Genomic DNA, 15,000 nt, shown 5'->3' on the forward strand with positions numbered 1-15,000 from the left:
CCTTAGTGTGGCGGAGCGAGGGCTGATGTTGGAGATGACCAGGTTAGAAGGCACACCAGGAAGCTCTGAGACAGACACAACAACAGATTAGAGAGCACACCAGGAAGCTCTGAGACACAGACAAACTATACATATCGAAAAATATATATTTATATATTAATATACATATATTTATATATAAATAAATGGTGGGACCAGCATCAATAATAATAGTAGTAGTGGACATGGGATTACCATTAACAACTACTACAACAACAATATTAATCAGAACAACAACATGACTGAGAAGACACATGTCCTGGTAGTAGACCAGTGTCAACATGACTGAGAAGACACATGACCTGGTAGTAGACCAGTGTCAACATGGCTGAGAAGACACATGACCTGGTAGTGGACCAGTGTCAACATGACTGAGAAGACACATGACCTGGTAGTGGACCAGTGTCAACATGACTGAGAAGACACATGACCTGGTAGTGGACCAGTGTCAACATGACTGAGAAGACACATGACCTGGTAGTAGACCAGTGTCAACATGACTGAGAAGACACATGACCTGGTAGTAGACCAGTGTCAACATGACTGAGAAGACACATGACCTGGTAGTAGACCAGTGTCAACATGACTGAGAAGACACATGACCTGGTAGTAGACCAGTGTCAACATGACTGAGAAGACACATGACCTGGTAGTAGACCAGTGTCAACATGACTGAGAAGACACATGACCTGGTAGTAGACCAGTGTCAACATGACTGAGAAGACACATGACCTGGTAGTGGACCAGTGTCAACATGACTGAGAAGACACATGACCTGGTAGTGGACCAGTGTCAACATGACTGAGAAGACACATGACCTGGTAGTAGACCAGTGTCAACATGACTGAGAAGACACATGACCTGGTAGTGGACCAGTGTCAACATGACTGAGAAGACACATGACCTGGTAGTGGACCAGTGTCAACATGACTGAGAAGACACATGACCTGGTAGTGGACCAGTGTCAACATGACTGAGAAGACACATGACCTGGTAGTAGACCAGTGTCAACATGACTGAGAAGACACATGACCTGGTAGTGGACCAGTGTCAACATGACTGAGAAGACACATGACCTGGTAGTGGACCAGTGTCAACATGACTGAGAAGACACATGACCTGGTAGTGGACCAGTGTCAACATGACTGAGAAGACACATGACCTGGTAGTGGACCAGTGTCAACATGACTGAGAAGACACATGACCTGGAATGAAAGTATCTTTCTCTCTCTGTCTCTCTCTGTCTCTCTCTGACTCTCTCTTTCTCTCTGTCCCTCTCTGTCTCTCTCTGACTCTCTCTTTCTCTCTGTCCCTCTCTGTCTCTCTCTGACTCTCTCTTTCTCTCTGTCTCTCTCTGTCTCTCTCTGACTCTCTCTTTCTCTCTGTCCCTCTCTGTCTCTCTCTGACTCTCTCTTTCTCTCTGTCCCTCTCTGTCTCTCTCTGACTCTCTCTTTCTCTCTGTCTCTCTCTGACTCTATCTTTCTCTCTCTGTCTCTCTCTCTATTTCTCTCTGTCTCTCTCTGTCTCTTTCTGTTTCTTTCTGTCTCTCTCCAAACCTTTCTCTCTCTATCTCTCTCTGTCTCTCTCTGTCTCTCTCTGACTCTCTCTTTCTCTCTGTCTCTCTCTGACTCTATCTTTCTCTCTCTGTCTCTCTCTCTATTTCTCTCTGTCTCTCTCTATCTCTCTCTGTCTCTCTCTGTCTCTCTCTGTCTTCTCTGTCTCTTTCTGTTTCTTTCTGTCTCTCTCCAAACCTTTCTCTCTCTATCTCTCTCTGTCTCTCTCTGTCTCTCTCTGTCTTCTCTGTCTCTTTCTGTTTCTTTCTGTCTCTCTCCAAACCTTTCTCTCTCTATCTCTCTCTGTCTCTCTCTGTCTCTCTCTGTCTCTTTCTGTTTCTTTCTGTCTCTCTCCAAACCTTTCTCTCTCTCTCTCTCTCTCTCTGCCTCTATTCTATTTCTCTTAGTTTCTCTCTCTGTTTCCCTCAATGACGTAGCTATTAGTGGTTAATAAGGGCTAATAATGACTTATCTCTTATCTGTTAATAAGGGGTAATAATGATTGCATCTTGGCCTTTGTCCAATGTCTTCCTCTCTCTCGCGCAGACACACAGACACACAGACTGTTTGTCTAAGCTGTTCTACATGATTGTGACTCCAGTGTGTGTGTGTGTGTGTGTGTGTGTGTGTGTGTGTGTGTGTGTGTGTGTGTGTGTTTTGAGTCATGGCCGTTGCAGTAACAGCCACTTATCAGCGGAGGTAAAGATAATGGCATCTTCTGAGCTCCTCACTCTCTTTCTGTGATGCTGTGGACGTCTCATATATATGATGGAATGTGATGATGATGATGATGATGATGATGATGAAGATGTGTTGTCTGACCTGGTGGAACTCCAGAGGAGATGGTGGAGGTGGTGGCCACGCCTCTTCCCGCCGCTGTCATGGCGGCGACCTCCAGGGCGTATGATGTCATAGAGGTCAAGCTGGTGACCTTGTATTGCAGGGTAGAGTTAGCGAGAGCTCGCTCCTCACAGGAGGCATTGCCCTCCGACCCTGACCCCGATGCTGACCCAGAAACACACCACAATATCACATAACCTAGAGAGAGATGGAGATGGAGAGAGAGAGAGAGAGAAAGAGCGAGAGAGAGAGAGAGAGAGAGAGAGATGGAGATGGAGAGAGAGAGAGAAAGAGCGAGAGAGAGAGAGAGAGAAAAAGAGAGAGAGAGCGAGGAGAGAGAGAGAGAAAGAGAGAGAGAGATGGAGATGGAGAGAGAGAGAGAAAGAGCGAGAGAGAGAAAGAGAGAGAGAGGAGAGAGAGAGAAAGAGAGAGAGAGAGACAGCGATGGAGATGAGAGCGAGAGAGAGAAAGAGAGAGAGAGAGAGAAAGAGCGAGAGAGAGAGAGAGAGAGAGAGAGATGGAGATGGAGAGAGAGAGAGAGAGAGAAAGAGCGAGAGAGAGAGAGAGAGAGAAAGAGAGAGAGAGAGAGATGGAGAGAGATAGATAGAGAGAGAGAGAGAGAGAGAGAGAGAGAGAGAGAGAGAGAGAGAGAGAGAGAGAGAGAGAGAGAGAGAGATGGAGATGGAGATGGAGAGAGAGATTATTGTTAATGATCTATTTCACTTGCTTTGGCAATGTAGTCATATGTTCCCCATGCCAATAAAGCCCTTTAATTTAATTGAGAGCGAGAATTAGGCCGATACCCACTAATCATCAATTCTGCAGAGAGTCCCCTAAGCAAGCTGGTCCTGGGGCTCTGTTCACAAACACAAACAGACGTCACAGAGGAGCCCCAGGACAGCAGCACAATTAGACCAAATCAATGGAAAACAAAAAGATAATTACATGACACATTGGCTCTCAAGAGAAGACAGGCTATGTGCTCACTGCCCACAAAATGAGGTGGAAACTGAGCTGCACTTCCTAACCTCCTGCCCAATGTATGACCATATTAGAGAGACATATTTCCCTCAGATTACACAGACCCAGAAATAAATTGTAAACATATCCTATTTTGATACATTTTGATATCTACTGGGTGAAATTCCACAGTGTGCATCACAGCAGTGAGATTTGTGACCCGTTGTCACAAGAAAACGGCAACCAGTGAAGAACAAACACCATTGTAAATACAACCCATATTTATGTTTATTTATTTTCCCTTTTGTACTTTAACTATTTGCACATCGTTACAACACTGTATATAGACATAATATGACATTTGAAATGTCTTTATTCTTTTGGAACTTCTGTGAGTGTAATGTTTACTGTTCATTTTTTATTGTTTATTTCACTTTTATTTATTATGTACTTGTTTACTGTTACAAATGTTTTGTTGTTTATTTCATTTTTGTTTATCTACCTCACTTGCTTTGGCAACGTAAACACACGTTTCCCATGTGAATAAAGCCTTACATTGAATTGAATTGGGAGAGAGATGGACAGATGGAGAAGTTATACACACACACACCCACTAACCTTTTCACAACAAATAGATCTACCCACATCCACACACTCATTCATCACACCATACCTGTACCTGTGTGTGTGTGTGTACATGCGTGTGTGTGTGTGTGTGTGTGTGTGTACATGCGTGTGTGTGTGTGTGTGTGTGTGTGTACATGCGTGTGTGTGTGTGTGGGTACATGCGTGTGTGTGTGTGTGTACATGTGTGTGTGTGTGTGTGTGTGTGTGTGAGGGATAGTTAATGTGAAGAGAAGCAGCAGGGTTGTCCTCATACCGAGCATAACAACAGATGAAACATCACTACTTCACTGAGAGAGGACAGAGTAGACTAGGTTTCACTAGATATTGTTCAAGAGCGAACTACTTTTGTGTTGTAGTTATAGAGCTAAGTTATTTAGTGTTCTAGTTCTAGAGCTATGTACTTTAGTGTGGTAGTTCAAGAGCAATGTACTTTAGTGTTGAGGTTCTAGAGCTAACTACTTTACTGTTCTAGTTCTAGAGCTATGTACTTTAGTGTGGTAGTTCTAGAGCTATGTACTTTAGTGTTGAGGTTCTAGAGCTAACTACTTTACTGTTCTAGTTCTAGAGCTAACTACTTTACTGTTCTAGTTCTAGAGCTAACTACTTTACTGTTCTAGTTCTAGAGCTAACTACTTTACTGTTCTAGTTTTAGAGCTATGTACTTTAGTGTTGAGGTTCTAGAGCTAACTACTTTACTGTTCTAGTTCTAGAGCTATGTACTTTAGTGTTGAGGTTCTAGAGCTAACTACTTTACTGTTCTAGTTCTAGAGCTATGTACTTAGTGTTCCAGTGTTGTTATTCATTCATCTGTGTTGCAGCTCGTCGCGGTCAGCAAATATAAGTTGTGGTTTCTTTTTTCCTGTTTCCTGGGAAACACTAATGCTGTTTGTTGACTATTAGCAGGACAGTAAACAACTTCTGGCATTTCTGGAAAGCTCCATTTCTACCCTTGTCAAGGAAACCACTGTTATCTACCCCCCCTACACAGTTATAATGGGGAGAAATTCAGAGTAAATTAAATTCCTCTAACAGGAAACCACTGTTATCTACCCCCCTACACAGTTATAATGGGGAGAAATTCAGAGTAAATTAAATTCCTCTAACAGGAAACCACTGTTATCTACCCCCCTACACAGTTATAATGGGGAGAAATTCAGAGTAAATTAAATTCCTCTAACAGGAAACCACTGTTATCTACCCCCCTACACAGTTATAATGGGGAGAAAATCAGAGTAAATTAAATTCCTCTAACAGGAAACCACTGTTATCTACCCCCCCCTACACAGTTATAATGGGGAGAAATTCAGAGTAAATTAAATTCCTCTAACAGGAAACCACTGTTATCTACCCCCCTACACAGTTATAATGGGGAGAAAATCAGAGTAAATTAAATTCCTCTAACAGGAAACCACTGTTATCTACCCCCCTACACAGTTATAATGGGGAGAAAATCAGAGTAAATTAAATTCCTCTAACAGGAAACCACTGTTATCTACCCCCCCCCTACACAGTTATAATGGGGAGAAATTCAGAGTAAATTAAATTCCTCTAACAGGAAACCACTGTTATCTACCCCCCTACACAGTTATAATGGGGAGAAAATCAGAGTAAATTAAATTCCTCTAACAGGAAACCACTGTTATCTACCCCCCTACACAGTTATAATGGGGAGAAAATCAGAGTAAATTAAATTCCTCTAACAGGAAACCACTGTTATCTACCCCCCCCTACACAGTTATAATGGGGAGAAATTCAGAGTAAATTAAATTCCTCTAACAGGAAACCACTGTTATCTACCCCCCCCTACACAGTTATAATGGGGAGAAATTCAGAGTAAATTAAATTCCTCTAACAGGAAACCACTGTTATCTACCCCCCCTACACAGTTATAATGGGGAGAAATTCAGAGTAAATTAAATTCCTCTAACAGGAAACCACTGTTATCTACCCCCCCTACACAGTTATAATGGGGAGAAATTCAGAGTAAATTAAATTCCTCTAACAGGAAACCACTGTTATCTACCCCCCTACACAGTTATAATGGGGAGAAATTCAGAGTAAATTAAATTCCTCTAACAGGAAACCACTGTTATCTACCCCCCTACACAGTTATAATGGGGAGAAATTCAGAGTAAATTAAATTCCTCTAACAGGAAACCACTGTTATCTACCCCCCCTACACAGTTATAATGGGGAGAAATTCAGAGTAAATTAAATTCCTCTAACAGGAAACCACTGTTATCTACCCCCCTACACAGTTATAATGGGGAGAAATTCAGAGTAAATTAAATTCCTCTAACAGGAAACCACTGTTATCTACCCCCCTACACAGTTATAATGGGGAGAAAATCAGAGTAAATTAAATTCCTCTAACAGGAAACCACTGTTATCTACCCCCCTACACAGTTATAATGGGGAGAAAATCAGAGCTGTAAATTGTTTCACCTGTAGCCAAGGCTTTATAGCCTGTATGGTTAATTATGTCTGGTATTGGTTCATATCTGACACAATATCAATGTTTCCCGACAAGGTAACGAGGGGAAAGTAGGCCTAGATGGACAAGACTATCTGAATGTGCACATGATGGAAGTCAGAGTCTGATATAAGTTAGAGGTCTGATATAAGTTATAGTTAGAGGTCTGATATAAGTTATAGGTCTGATATAAGTTAGAGGTCTGATATAAGTTATAGGTCTGATATAAGTTAGAGGTCTGATATAAGTTATAGTTAGAGGTCTGATATAAGTTATAGTTAGAGGTCTGATATAAGTTATAGTTAGAGGTCTGATATAAGTTAGAGGTCTGATTTAAGTTAGAGGTCTGATATAAGTTAGAGGTCTGATATAAGTTATAGTTAGAGGTCTGATATAAGTTAGAGGTCTGATATAAGTTAGAGGTCTGATATAAGTTATAGGTCTGATATAAGTTAGAGGTCTGATATAAGTTATAGGTCTTATATAAGTTAGAGGTCTGATATATGTTATAGGTCTTATATAAGTTATAGTTAGAGGTCTGATATAAGTTATAGTTAGAGGTCTGATATACGTTAGAGGTCTGATATAAGTTAGAGGTCTGATATGAGTTATAGTTAGAGGTCTGATATAAGTTAGAGGTCTGATATAAGTTATAGTTAGAGGTCTGATATAAGTTATAGTTAGAGGTCTGATATAAGTTAGAGGTCTGATATAAGTTATAGTTAGAGGTCTGATATAAGTTATAGTTAGAGGTCTGATATAAGTTATAGTTAGAGGTCTGATATAAGTTATAGTTAGAGGTCTGATATAAGTTATAGTTAGAGGTCTGATATAAGTTATAGTTAGAGGTCTGATATAAGTTATAGTTAGAGGTCTGATATAAGTTATAGTTAGAGGTCTGATATAAGTTATAGGTCTGATATAAGTTAGAGGTCTGATATAAGTTAGAGGTCTGATATAAGTTATAGGTCTTATATAAGTTAGAGGTCTGATATACGTTAGAGGTCTGATATAAGTTAGAGGTCTGATATGAGTTATAGTTAGAGGTCTGATATAAGTTAGAGGTCTGATATAAGTTATAGTTAGAGGTCTGATATAAGTTATAGTTAGAGGTCTGATATAAGTTAGAGGTCTGATATAAGTTATAGTTAGAGGTCTGATATAAGTTATAGTTAGAGGTCTGATATAAGTTATAGTTAGAGGTCTGATATAAGTTATAGTTAGAGGTCTGAATCTGATATATGTTATAGGTCTGATATAAGTTATAGTTAGAGGTCTGATATAAGTTATAGTTAGAGGTCTGATATAAGTTATAGTTAGAGGTCTGATATAAGTTATAGTTAGAGGTCTGATATAAGTTATAGTTAGAGGTCTGATATAAGTTATAGTTAGAGGTCTGATATAAGTTATAGTTAGAGGTCTGATATAAGTTATAGTTAGAGGTCTGATTCTGATATATGTTATAGGTCTTATATAAGTTATAGTTATAGGTCTTATATAAGTTATAGTTAGAGGTCTGATATAAGTTATAGTTAGAGGTCTGATATAAGTTATAGTTAGAGGTCTGATATAAGTTATAGTTAGAGGTCTGATTCTGATATATGTTATAGGTCTTATATAAGTTATAGTTAGAGGTCTTATATAAGTTATAGTTAGAGGTCTGATATAAGTTATAGGTCTAATATAAGTTAGAGGTCTGATATAAGTTATAGGTCTGATGGAAGTTATAGTTAGAGGTCTGATATAAGTTATAGTTAGAGGTCTGATATAAGTTATAGTTAGAGGTCTAATATAAGTTATAGTTAGAGGTCTGATTTTGATATATGTTATAGGTCTAATATAAGTTATAGTTAGAGGTCTGATATAAGTTAGAGGTCTGATATAAGTTATAGGTCTGATGGAAGTTATAGTTAAAGGTCTGATATAAGTTATAGGTCTAATATAAGTTATAGTTATAGGTCTGATGGAAGTTATAGTTAGAGGTCTGATATAAGTTATAGTTAGAGGTCTGATATAAGTTAGAGGTCTGATATAAGTTAGAGGTCTGATATAAGTTATAGTTAGAGGTCTGATATAAGTTATAGTTAGAGGTCTGATATAAATTAGAGGTCTGATATAAGTTAGAGGTCTGATATAAGTTATAGTTAGAGGTCTGATATAAGTTATAGTTAGAGGTCTGATATAAGTTATAGTTAGAGGTCTGATATAAATTAGAGGTCTGATATAAGTTAGAGGTCTGATATAAGTTATAGTTAGAGGTCTGATATAAGTTATAGTTAGAGGTCTGATATAAGTTAGAGGTCTGATATAAGTTAGAGGTCTGATATAAGTTATAGTTAGAGGTCTGATATAAGTTATAGGTCTGATATAAGTTAGAGGTCTGATATAAGTTATAGTTATAGGTCTGATATAAGTTATAGTTAGAGGTCTGATTCTGATATAAGCTAGAGGTCTTATATAAGTTATAGTTAGAGGTCTTATATAAGTTATAGTTAGAGGTCTGATATAAGTTATAGTTAGAGGTCTAATATAAGTTATAGTTAGAGGTCTGATTCTGATATAAGCTAGAGGTCTTATATAAGTTATAGTTAGAGGTCTAATATAAGTTATAGTTAGAGGTCTGATATAAGTTATAGTTAGAGGTCTGATATAAGTTATAGTTAGAGGTCTGATATACGTTAGAGGTCTGATATAAGTTATAGTTAGAGGTCTGATATAAGTTATAGTTAGAGGTCTGATATAAGTTATAGTTAGAGGTCTGATATAAGTTATAGTTAGAGGTCTGATTCTGATATACGTTAGAGGTCTTATATAAGTTATAGTTAGAGGTCTGATATAAGTTATAGTTAGAGGTCTAATATAAGTTATAGTTAGAGGTCTGATTCTGATATAAGCTAGAGGTCTTATATAAGTTATAGTTAGAGGTCTAATATAAGTTATAGTTATGGGTCTGATATAAGTTATAGTTAGAGGTCTGATATAAGTTATAGTTAGAGGTCTGATATACGTTAGAGGTCTGATATAAGTTATAGTTAGAGGTCTGATATAAGTTATAGTTAGAGGTCTGATATAAGTTATAGTTAGAGGTCTGATTCTGATATATGTTATAGGTCTTATATAAGTTAGAGGTCTGATATAAGTTATAGTTAGAGGTCTGATATACGTTAGAGGTCTTATATAAGTTATAGTTAGAGGTCTGATATACGTTAGAGGTCTTATATAAGTTATAGTTAGAGGTCTGATATAAGTTATAGTTAGAGGTCTGATATACGTTAGAGGTCTGATATACGTTAGAGGTCTTATATAAGTTATAGTTAGAGGTCTGATATACGTTAGAGGTCTGATATAAGTTATAGTTAGAGGTCTGATATAAGTTATAGTTAGAGGTCTGATATAAGTTATAGTTAGAGGTCTGATATACGTTAGAGGTCTTATATAAGTTATAGTTAGAGGTCTGATATAAGTTATAGTTAGAGGTCTGATATACGTTAGAGGTCTGATATAAGTTATAGTTAGAGGTCTGATATAAGTTATAGTTAGAGGTCTGATATAAGTTATAGTTAGAGGTCTGATATAAGTTATAGTTAGAGGTCTGATATAAGTTATAGTTAGAGGTCTAATATAAGTTATAGTTAGAGGTCTGATATAAGTTATAGTTAGAGGTCTGATATAAGTTATAGTTAGAGGTCTGATATAAGTTATAGTTAGAGGTCTGATATAAGTTATAGTTAGAGGTCTGATTCTGATATACGTTAGAGGTCTTATATAAGTTATAGTTAGAGGTCTGATATAAGTTATAGTTAGAGGTCTAATATAAGTTATAGTTAGAGGTCTGATTCTGATATAAGCTAGAGGTCTTATATAAGTTATAGTTAGAGGTCTAATATAAGTTATAGTTATGGGTCTGATATAAGTTATAGTTAGAGGTCTGATATAAGTTATAGTTAGAGGTCTGATATACGTTAGAGGTCTGATATAAGTTATAGTTAGAGGTCTGATATAAGTTATAGTTAGAGGTCTGATTCTGATATATGTTATAGGTCTAATATAAGTTATAGTTATGGGTCTGATATAAGTTATAGTTAGAGGTCTGATATAAGTTATAGTTAGAGGTCTGATATACGTTAGAGGTCTTATATAAGTTATAGTTAGAGGTCTGATATACGTTAGAGGTCTGATATAAGTTATAGTTAGAGGTCTGATATAAGTTATAGTTAGAGGTCTGATATAAGTTATAGTTAGAGGTCTGATATAAGTTATAGTTAGAGGTCTGATATAAGTTATAGTTAGAGGTCTAATATAAGTTATAGTTAGAGGTCTGATATAAGTTATAGTTAGAGGTCTAATATAAGTTATAGTTAGAGGTCTGATATAAGTTATAGTTAGAGGTCTTATATAAGTTATAGTTAGAGGTCTGATATAAGTTAGAGGTCTGATATAAGTTATAGGTCTTATATAAGTTATAGTTAGAGGTCTAATATAAGTTAGAGGTCTGATATAAGTTAGAGGTCTGATATATGTTATAGGTCTTATATAAGTTATAGTTAGAGGTCTTATATAAGTTATAGTTAGAGGTCTGATATACGTTAGAGTTAGAGGTCTGATATAAGTTATAGTTATAGGTCTGATATAAGTTATAGTTAGAGGTCTGATATACGTTAGAGTTAGAGGTCTGATATAAGTTATAGTTAGAGGTCTGATATAAGTTAGAGGTCTGATATAAGTTATAGGTCTTATATAAGTTAGAGGTCTGATATACGTTAGAGGTCTGATATAAGTTAAAGGTCTGATATAAGTTATAGGTCTGATATAAGTTAGAGGTCTGATATAAGTTATAGGTCTGATATAAGTTATAGGTCTGATATAAGTTATAGGTCTGATATAAGTTAGAGGTCTGATATAAGTTATAGGTCTGATATAAGTTAGAGGTCTGATATAAGTTATAGGTCTGATATAAGTTATAGGTCTGATATAAGTTATAGGTCTGATATAAGTTAGAGGTCTGATATAAGTTATAGGTCTGATATAAGTTATAGGTCTGATATAAGTTATAGGTCTGATATAAGTTAGAGGTCTGATATAAGTTATAGGTCTGATATAAGTTAGAGGTCTGATATAAGTTATAGGTCTGATATAAGTTATAGGTCTGATATAAGTTATAGGTCTGATATAAGTTAGAGGTCTGATATAAGTTAGAGGTCTGATATAAGTTAGAGGTCTGAATCTGATATATGTTATAGGTCTTATATAAGTTATAGTTAGAGGTCTGATATAAGTTAGAGGTCTGATATACGTTAGAGGTCTGATATAAGTTAAAGGTCTGATATAAGTTATAGGTCTGATATAAGTTATAGTTAGAGGTCTGATATAAGTTATAGTTAGAGGTCTGATATAAGTTATAGTTAGAGGTCTAATATAAGTTAGAGGTCTGATATAAGTTAGAGGTCTGATATATGTTATAGGTCTTATATAAGTTATAGTTAGAGGTCTTATATAAGTTATAGTTAGAGGTCTGATATACGTTAGAGTTAGAGGTCTGATATAAGTTATAGTTATAGGTCTGATATAAGTTATAGTTAGAGGTCTGATATACGTTAGAGTTAGAGGTCTGATATAAGTTATAGTTAGAGGTCTGATATAAGTTAGAGGTCTGATATAAGTTATAGGTCTTATATAAGTTAGAGGTCTGATATACGTTAGAGGTCTGATATAAGTTATAGGTCTTATATAAGTTATAGTTAGAGGTCTAATATAAGTTAGAGGTCTGATATAAGTTAGAGGTCTGATATATGTTATAGGTCTTATATAAGTTATAGTTAGAGGTCTTATATAAGTTATAGTTAGAGGTCTGATATACGTTAGAGTTAGAGGTCTGATATAAGTTATAGTTATAGGTCTGATATAAGTTATAGTTAGAGGTCTGATATACGTTAGAGTTAGAGGTCTGATATAAGTTATAGTTAGAGGTCTGATATAAGTTAGAGGTCTGATATAAGTTATAGGTCTTATATAAGTTAGAGGTCTGATATACGTTAGAGGTCTGATATAAGTTAAAGGTCTGATATAAGTTATAGGTCTGATATAAGTTAGAGGTCTGATATAAGTTATAGGTCTGATATAAGTTATAGGTCTGATATAAGTTATAGGTCTGATATAAGTTAGAGGTCTGATATAAGTTATAGGTCTGATATAAGTTAGAGGTCTGATATAAGTTATAGGTCTGATATAAGTTATAGGTCTGATATAAGTTATAGGTCTGATATAAGTTAGAGGTCTGATATAAGTTATAGGTCTGATATAAGTTATAGGTCTGATATAAGTTATAGGTCTGATATAAGTTAGAGGTCTGATATAAGTTATAGGTCTGATATAAGTTAGAGGTCTGATATAAGTTATAGGTCTGATATAAGTTATAGGTCTGATATAAGTTATAGGTCTGATATAAGTTAGAGGTCTGATATAAGTTAGAGGTCTGATATAAGTTAGAGGTCTGAATCTGATATATGTTATAGGTCTTATATAAGTTATAGTTAGAGGTCTGATATAAGTTAGAGGTCTGATATACGTTAGAGGTCTGATATAAGTTAAAGGTCTGATATAAGTTATAGGTCTGATATAAGTTATAGTTAGAGGTCTGATATAAGTTATAGTTAGAGGTCTGATATAAGTTATAGTTAGAGGTCTGATGGAAGTTATAGGTCTGATATAAGTTATAGGTCTGATATAAGTTATAGGTCTGATATAAGTTATAGGTCTGATATAAGTTATAGTTATAGGTCTGATATAAGTTATAGTTAGAGGTCTGATATAAGTTATAGTTAGAGGTCTGATGGAAGTTATAGGTCTGATATAAGTTATAGGTCTGATATAAGTTATAGGTCTGATATAAGTTATAGGTCTTATATAAGTTAGAGGTCTGATATACGTTAGAGGTCTGATATAAGTTAAAGGTCTGATATAAGTTATAGGTCTGATATAAGTTAGAGGTCTGATATAAGTTAAAGGTCTGATATAAGTTATAGGTCTGATATAAGTTATAGGTCTGATATACGTTAGAGGTCTGATATAAGTTATAGTTAGAAGTCTGATATAAGTTATAGTTAGAGGTCTGATATAAGTTATAGGTCTGATATAAGTTAGAGGTCTGATATAAGTTATAGGTCTGATATAAGTTAGAGGTCTGATATAAGTTAGAGGTCTGATATAAGTTATAGTTAGAGGTCTGATATAAGTTATAGTTAGAGGTCTGATATAAGTTAGAGGTCTGATATAAGTTATAGGTCTGATATAAGTTAGAGGTCTGATATAAGTTAGAGGTCTGATATAAGTTAGAGGTCTGATATAAGTTAGAGGTCTGATTTAAGTTAGAGGTCTGATATAAGTTAGAGGTCTGATATAAGTTATAGTTAGAGGTCTGATATAAGTTAGAGGTCTGATATAAGTTATAGGTCTGATATAAGTTAGAGGTCTGATATAAGTTAGAGGTCTGATATAAGTTAGAGGTCTGATATAAGTTAGAGGTCTGATTTAAGTTAGAGGTCTGATATAAGTTATAGGTCTGATATAAGTTATAGGTCTGATATAAGTTAGAGGTCTGAATCTGATATATGTTATAGGTCTTATATAAGTTAGAGGTCTGATATACGTTAGAGGTCTGATATAAGTTAAAGGTCTGATATAAGTTATAGGTCTGATATAAGTTATAGGTCTGATATAAGTTATAGTTAGAGGTTTGATATAAGTTAGAGGTCTGATATAAGTTAGAGGTCTGACATAAGTTAGAGGTCTGATATAAGTTATATTTAGAGGTTTGATATAAGTTAGAGGTCTGATATAAGTTATAGGTCTGATATAAATTAGAGGTCTGATATAAGTTAGAGGTCTGATATAAGTTATAGTTAGAGGTCTGATATAAGTTATAGTTAGAGGTCTGATATAAGTTATAGTTAGAGGTCTGATTCTGATATATGTTATAGGTCTTATATAAGTTATAGTTAGAGGTCTTATATAAGTTATAGTTAGAGGTCTGATGGAAGTTATAGGTCTGATATAAGTTAGAGGTCTGATATAAGTTATAGGTCTGATATAAGTTAGAGGTCTGATATAAGTTAGAGGTCTGATATAAGTTAGAGGTCTGATATAAGTTATAGTTAGAGGTCTGATATAAGTTATAGTTAGAGGTCTGATATAAGTTAGAGGTCTGATATAAGTTATAGGTCTGATATAAGTTAGAGGTCTGATATAAGTTAGAGGTCTGATATAAGTTAGAGGTCTGATATAAGTTAGAGGTCTGATATAAGTTATAGTTATAGGTCTGATATAAGTTAGAGGTCTGATATAAGTTAGAGGTCTGATTTAAGTTAGAGGTCTGATATAAGTTAGAGGTCTGATATAAGTTATAGTTAGAGGTCTGATATAAGTTAGAGGTCTGATATAAGTTATAGGTCTGATATAAGTTAGAGGTCTGATATAAGTTAGAGGTCTGATATAAGTTAGAGGTCTGATATA

General features: G+C 35.4%; 1 protein-coding gene across 2 annotated transcripts in view; it reads right to left on the minus strand.

Annotated features, from left to right (window-relative positions):
• LOC110517267 (protein sidekick-1-like) overlaps positions 1-15,000 on the minus strand; it is a 382,699-nt gene that overhangs the window by 80,228 nt on the left and 287,471 nt on the right. For both annotated transcript variants that reach the window (XM_036972702.1, XM_036972703.1), the window contains 2 exons: positions 2,415-2,630; positions 1-65 (listed from right to left, as the gene is read on the minus strand). The exon at positions 1-65 is cut by the window's left edge and continues 57 nt beyond it. In XM_036972702.1, coding sequence (XP_036828597.1) covers positions 1-65; positions 2,415-2,630 — 281 coding nt within the window. The remainder of the gene's footprint in view (positions 66-2,414; positions 2,631-15,000) is intronic.

Source organism: Oncorhynchus mykiss, unplaced genomic scaffold, assembly GCF_013265735.2.
Source record: "Oncorhynchus mykiss isolate Arlee unplaced genomic scaffold, USDA_OmykA_1.1 un_scaffold_190, whole genome shotgun sequence".
Classification (NCBI taxonomy): domain Eukaryota; kingdom Metazoa; phylum Chordata; class Actinopteri; order Salmoniformes; family Salmonidae; genus Oncorhynchus; species Oncorhynchus mykiss.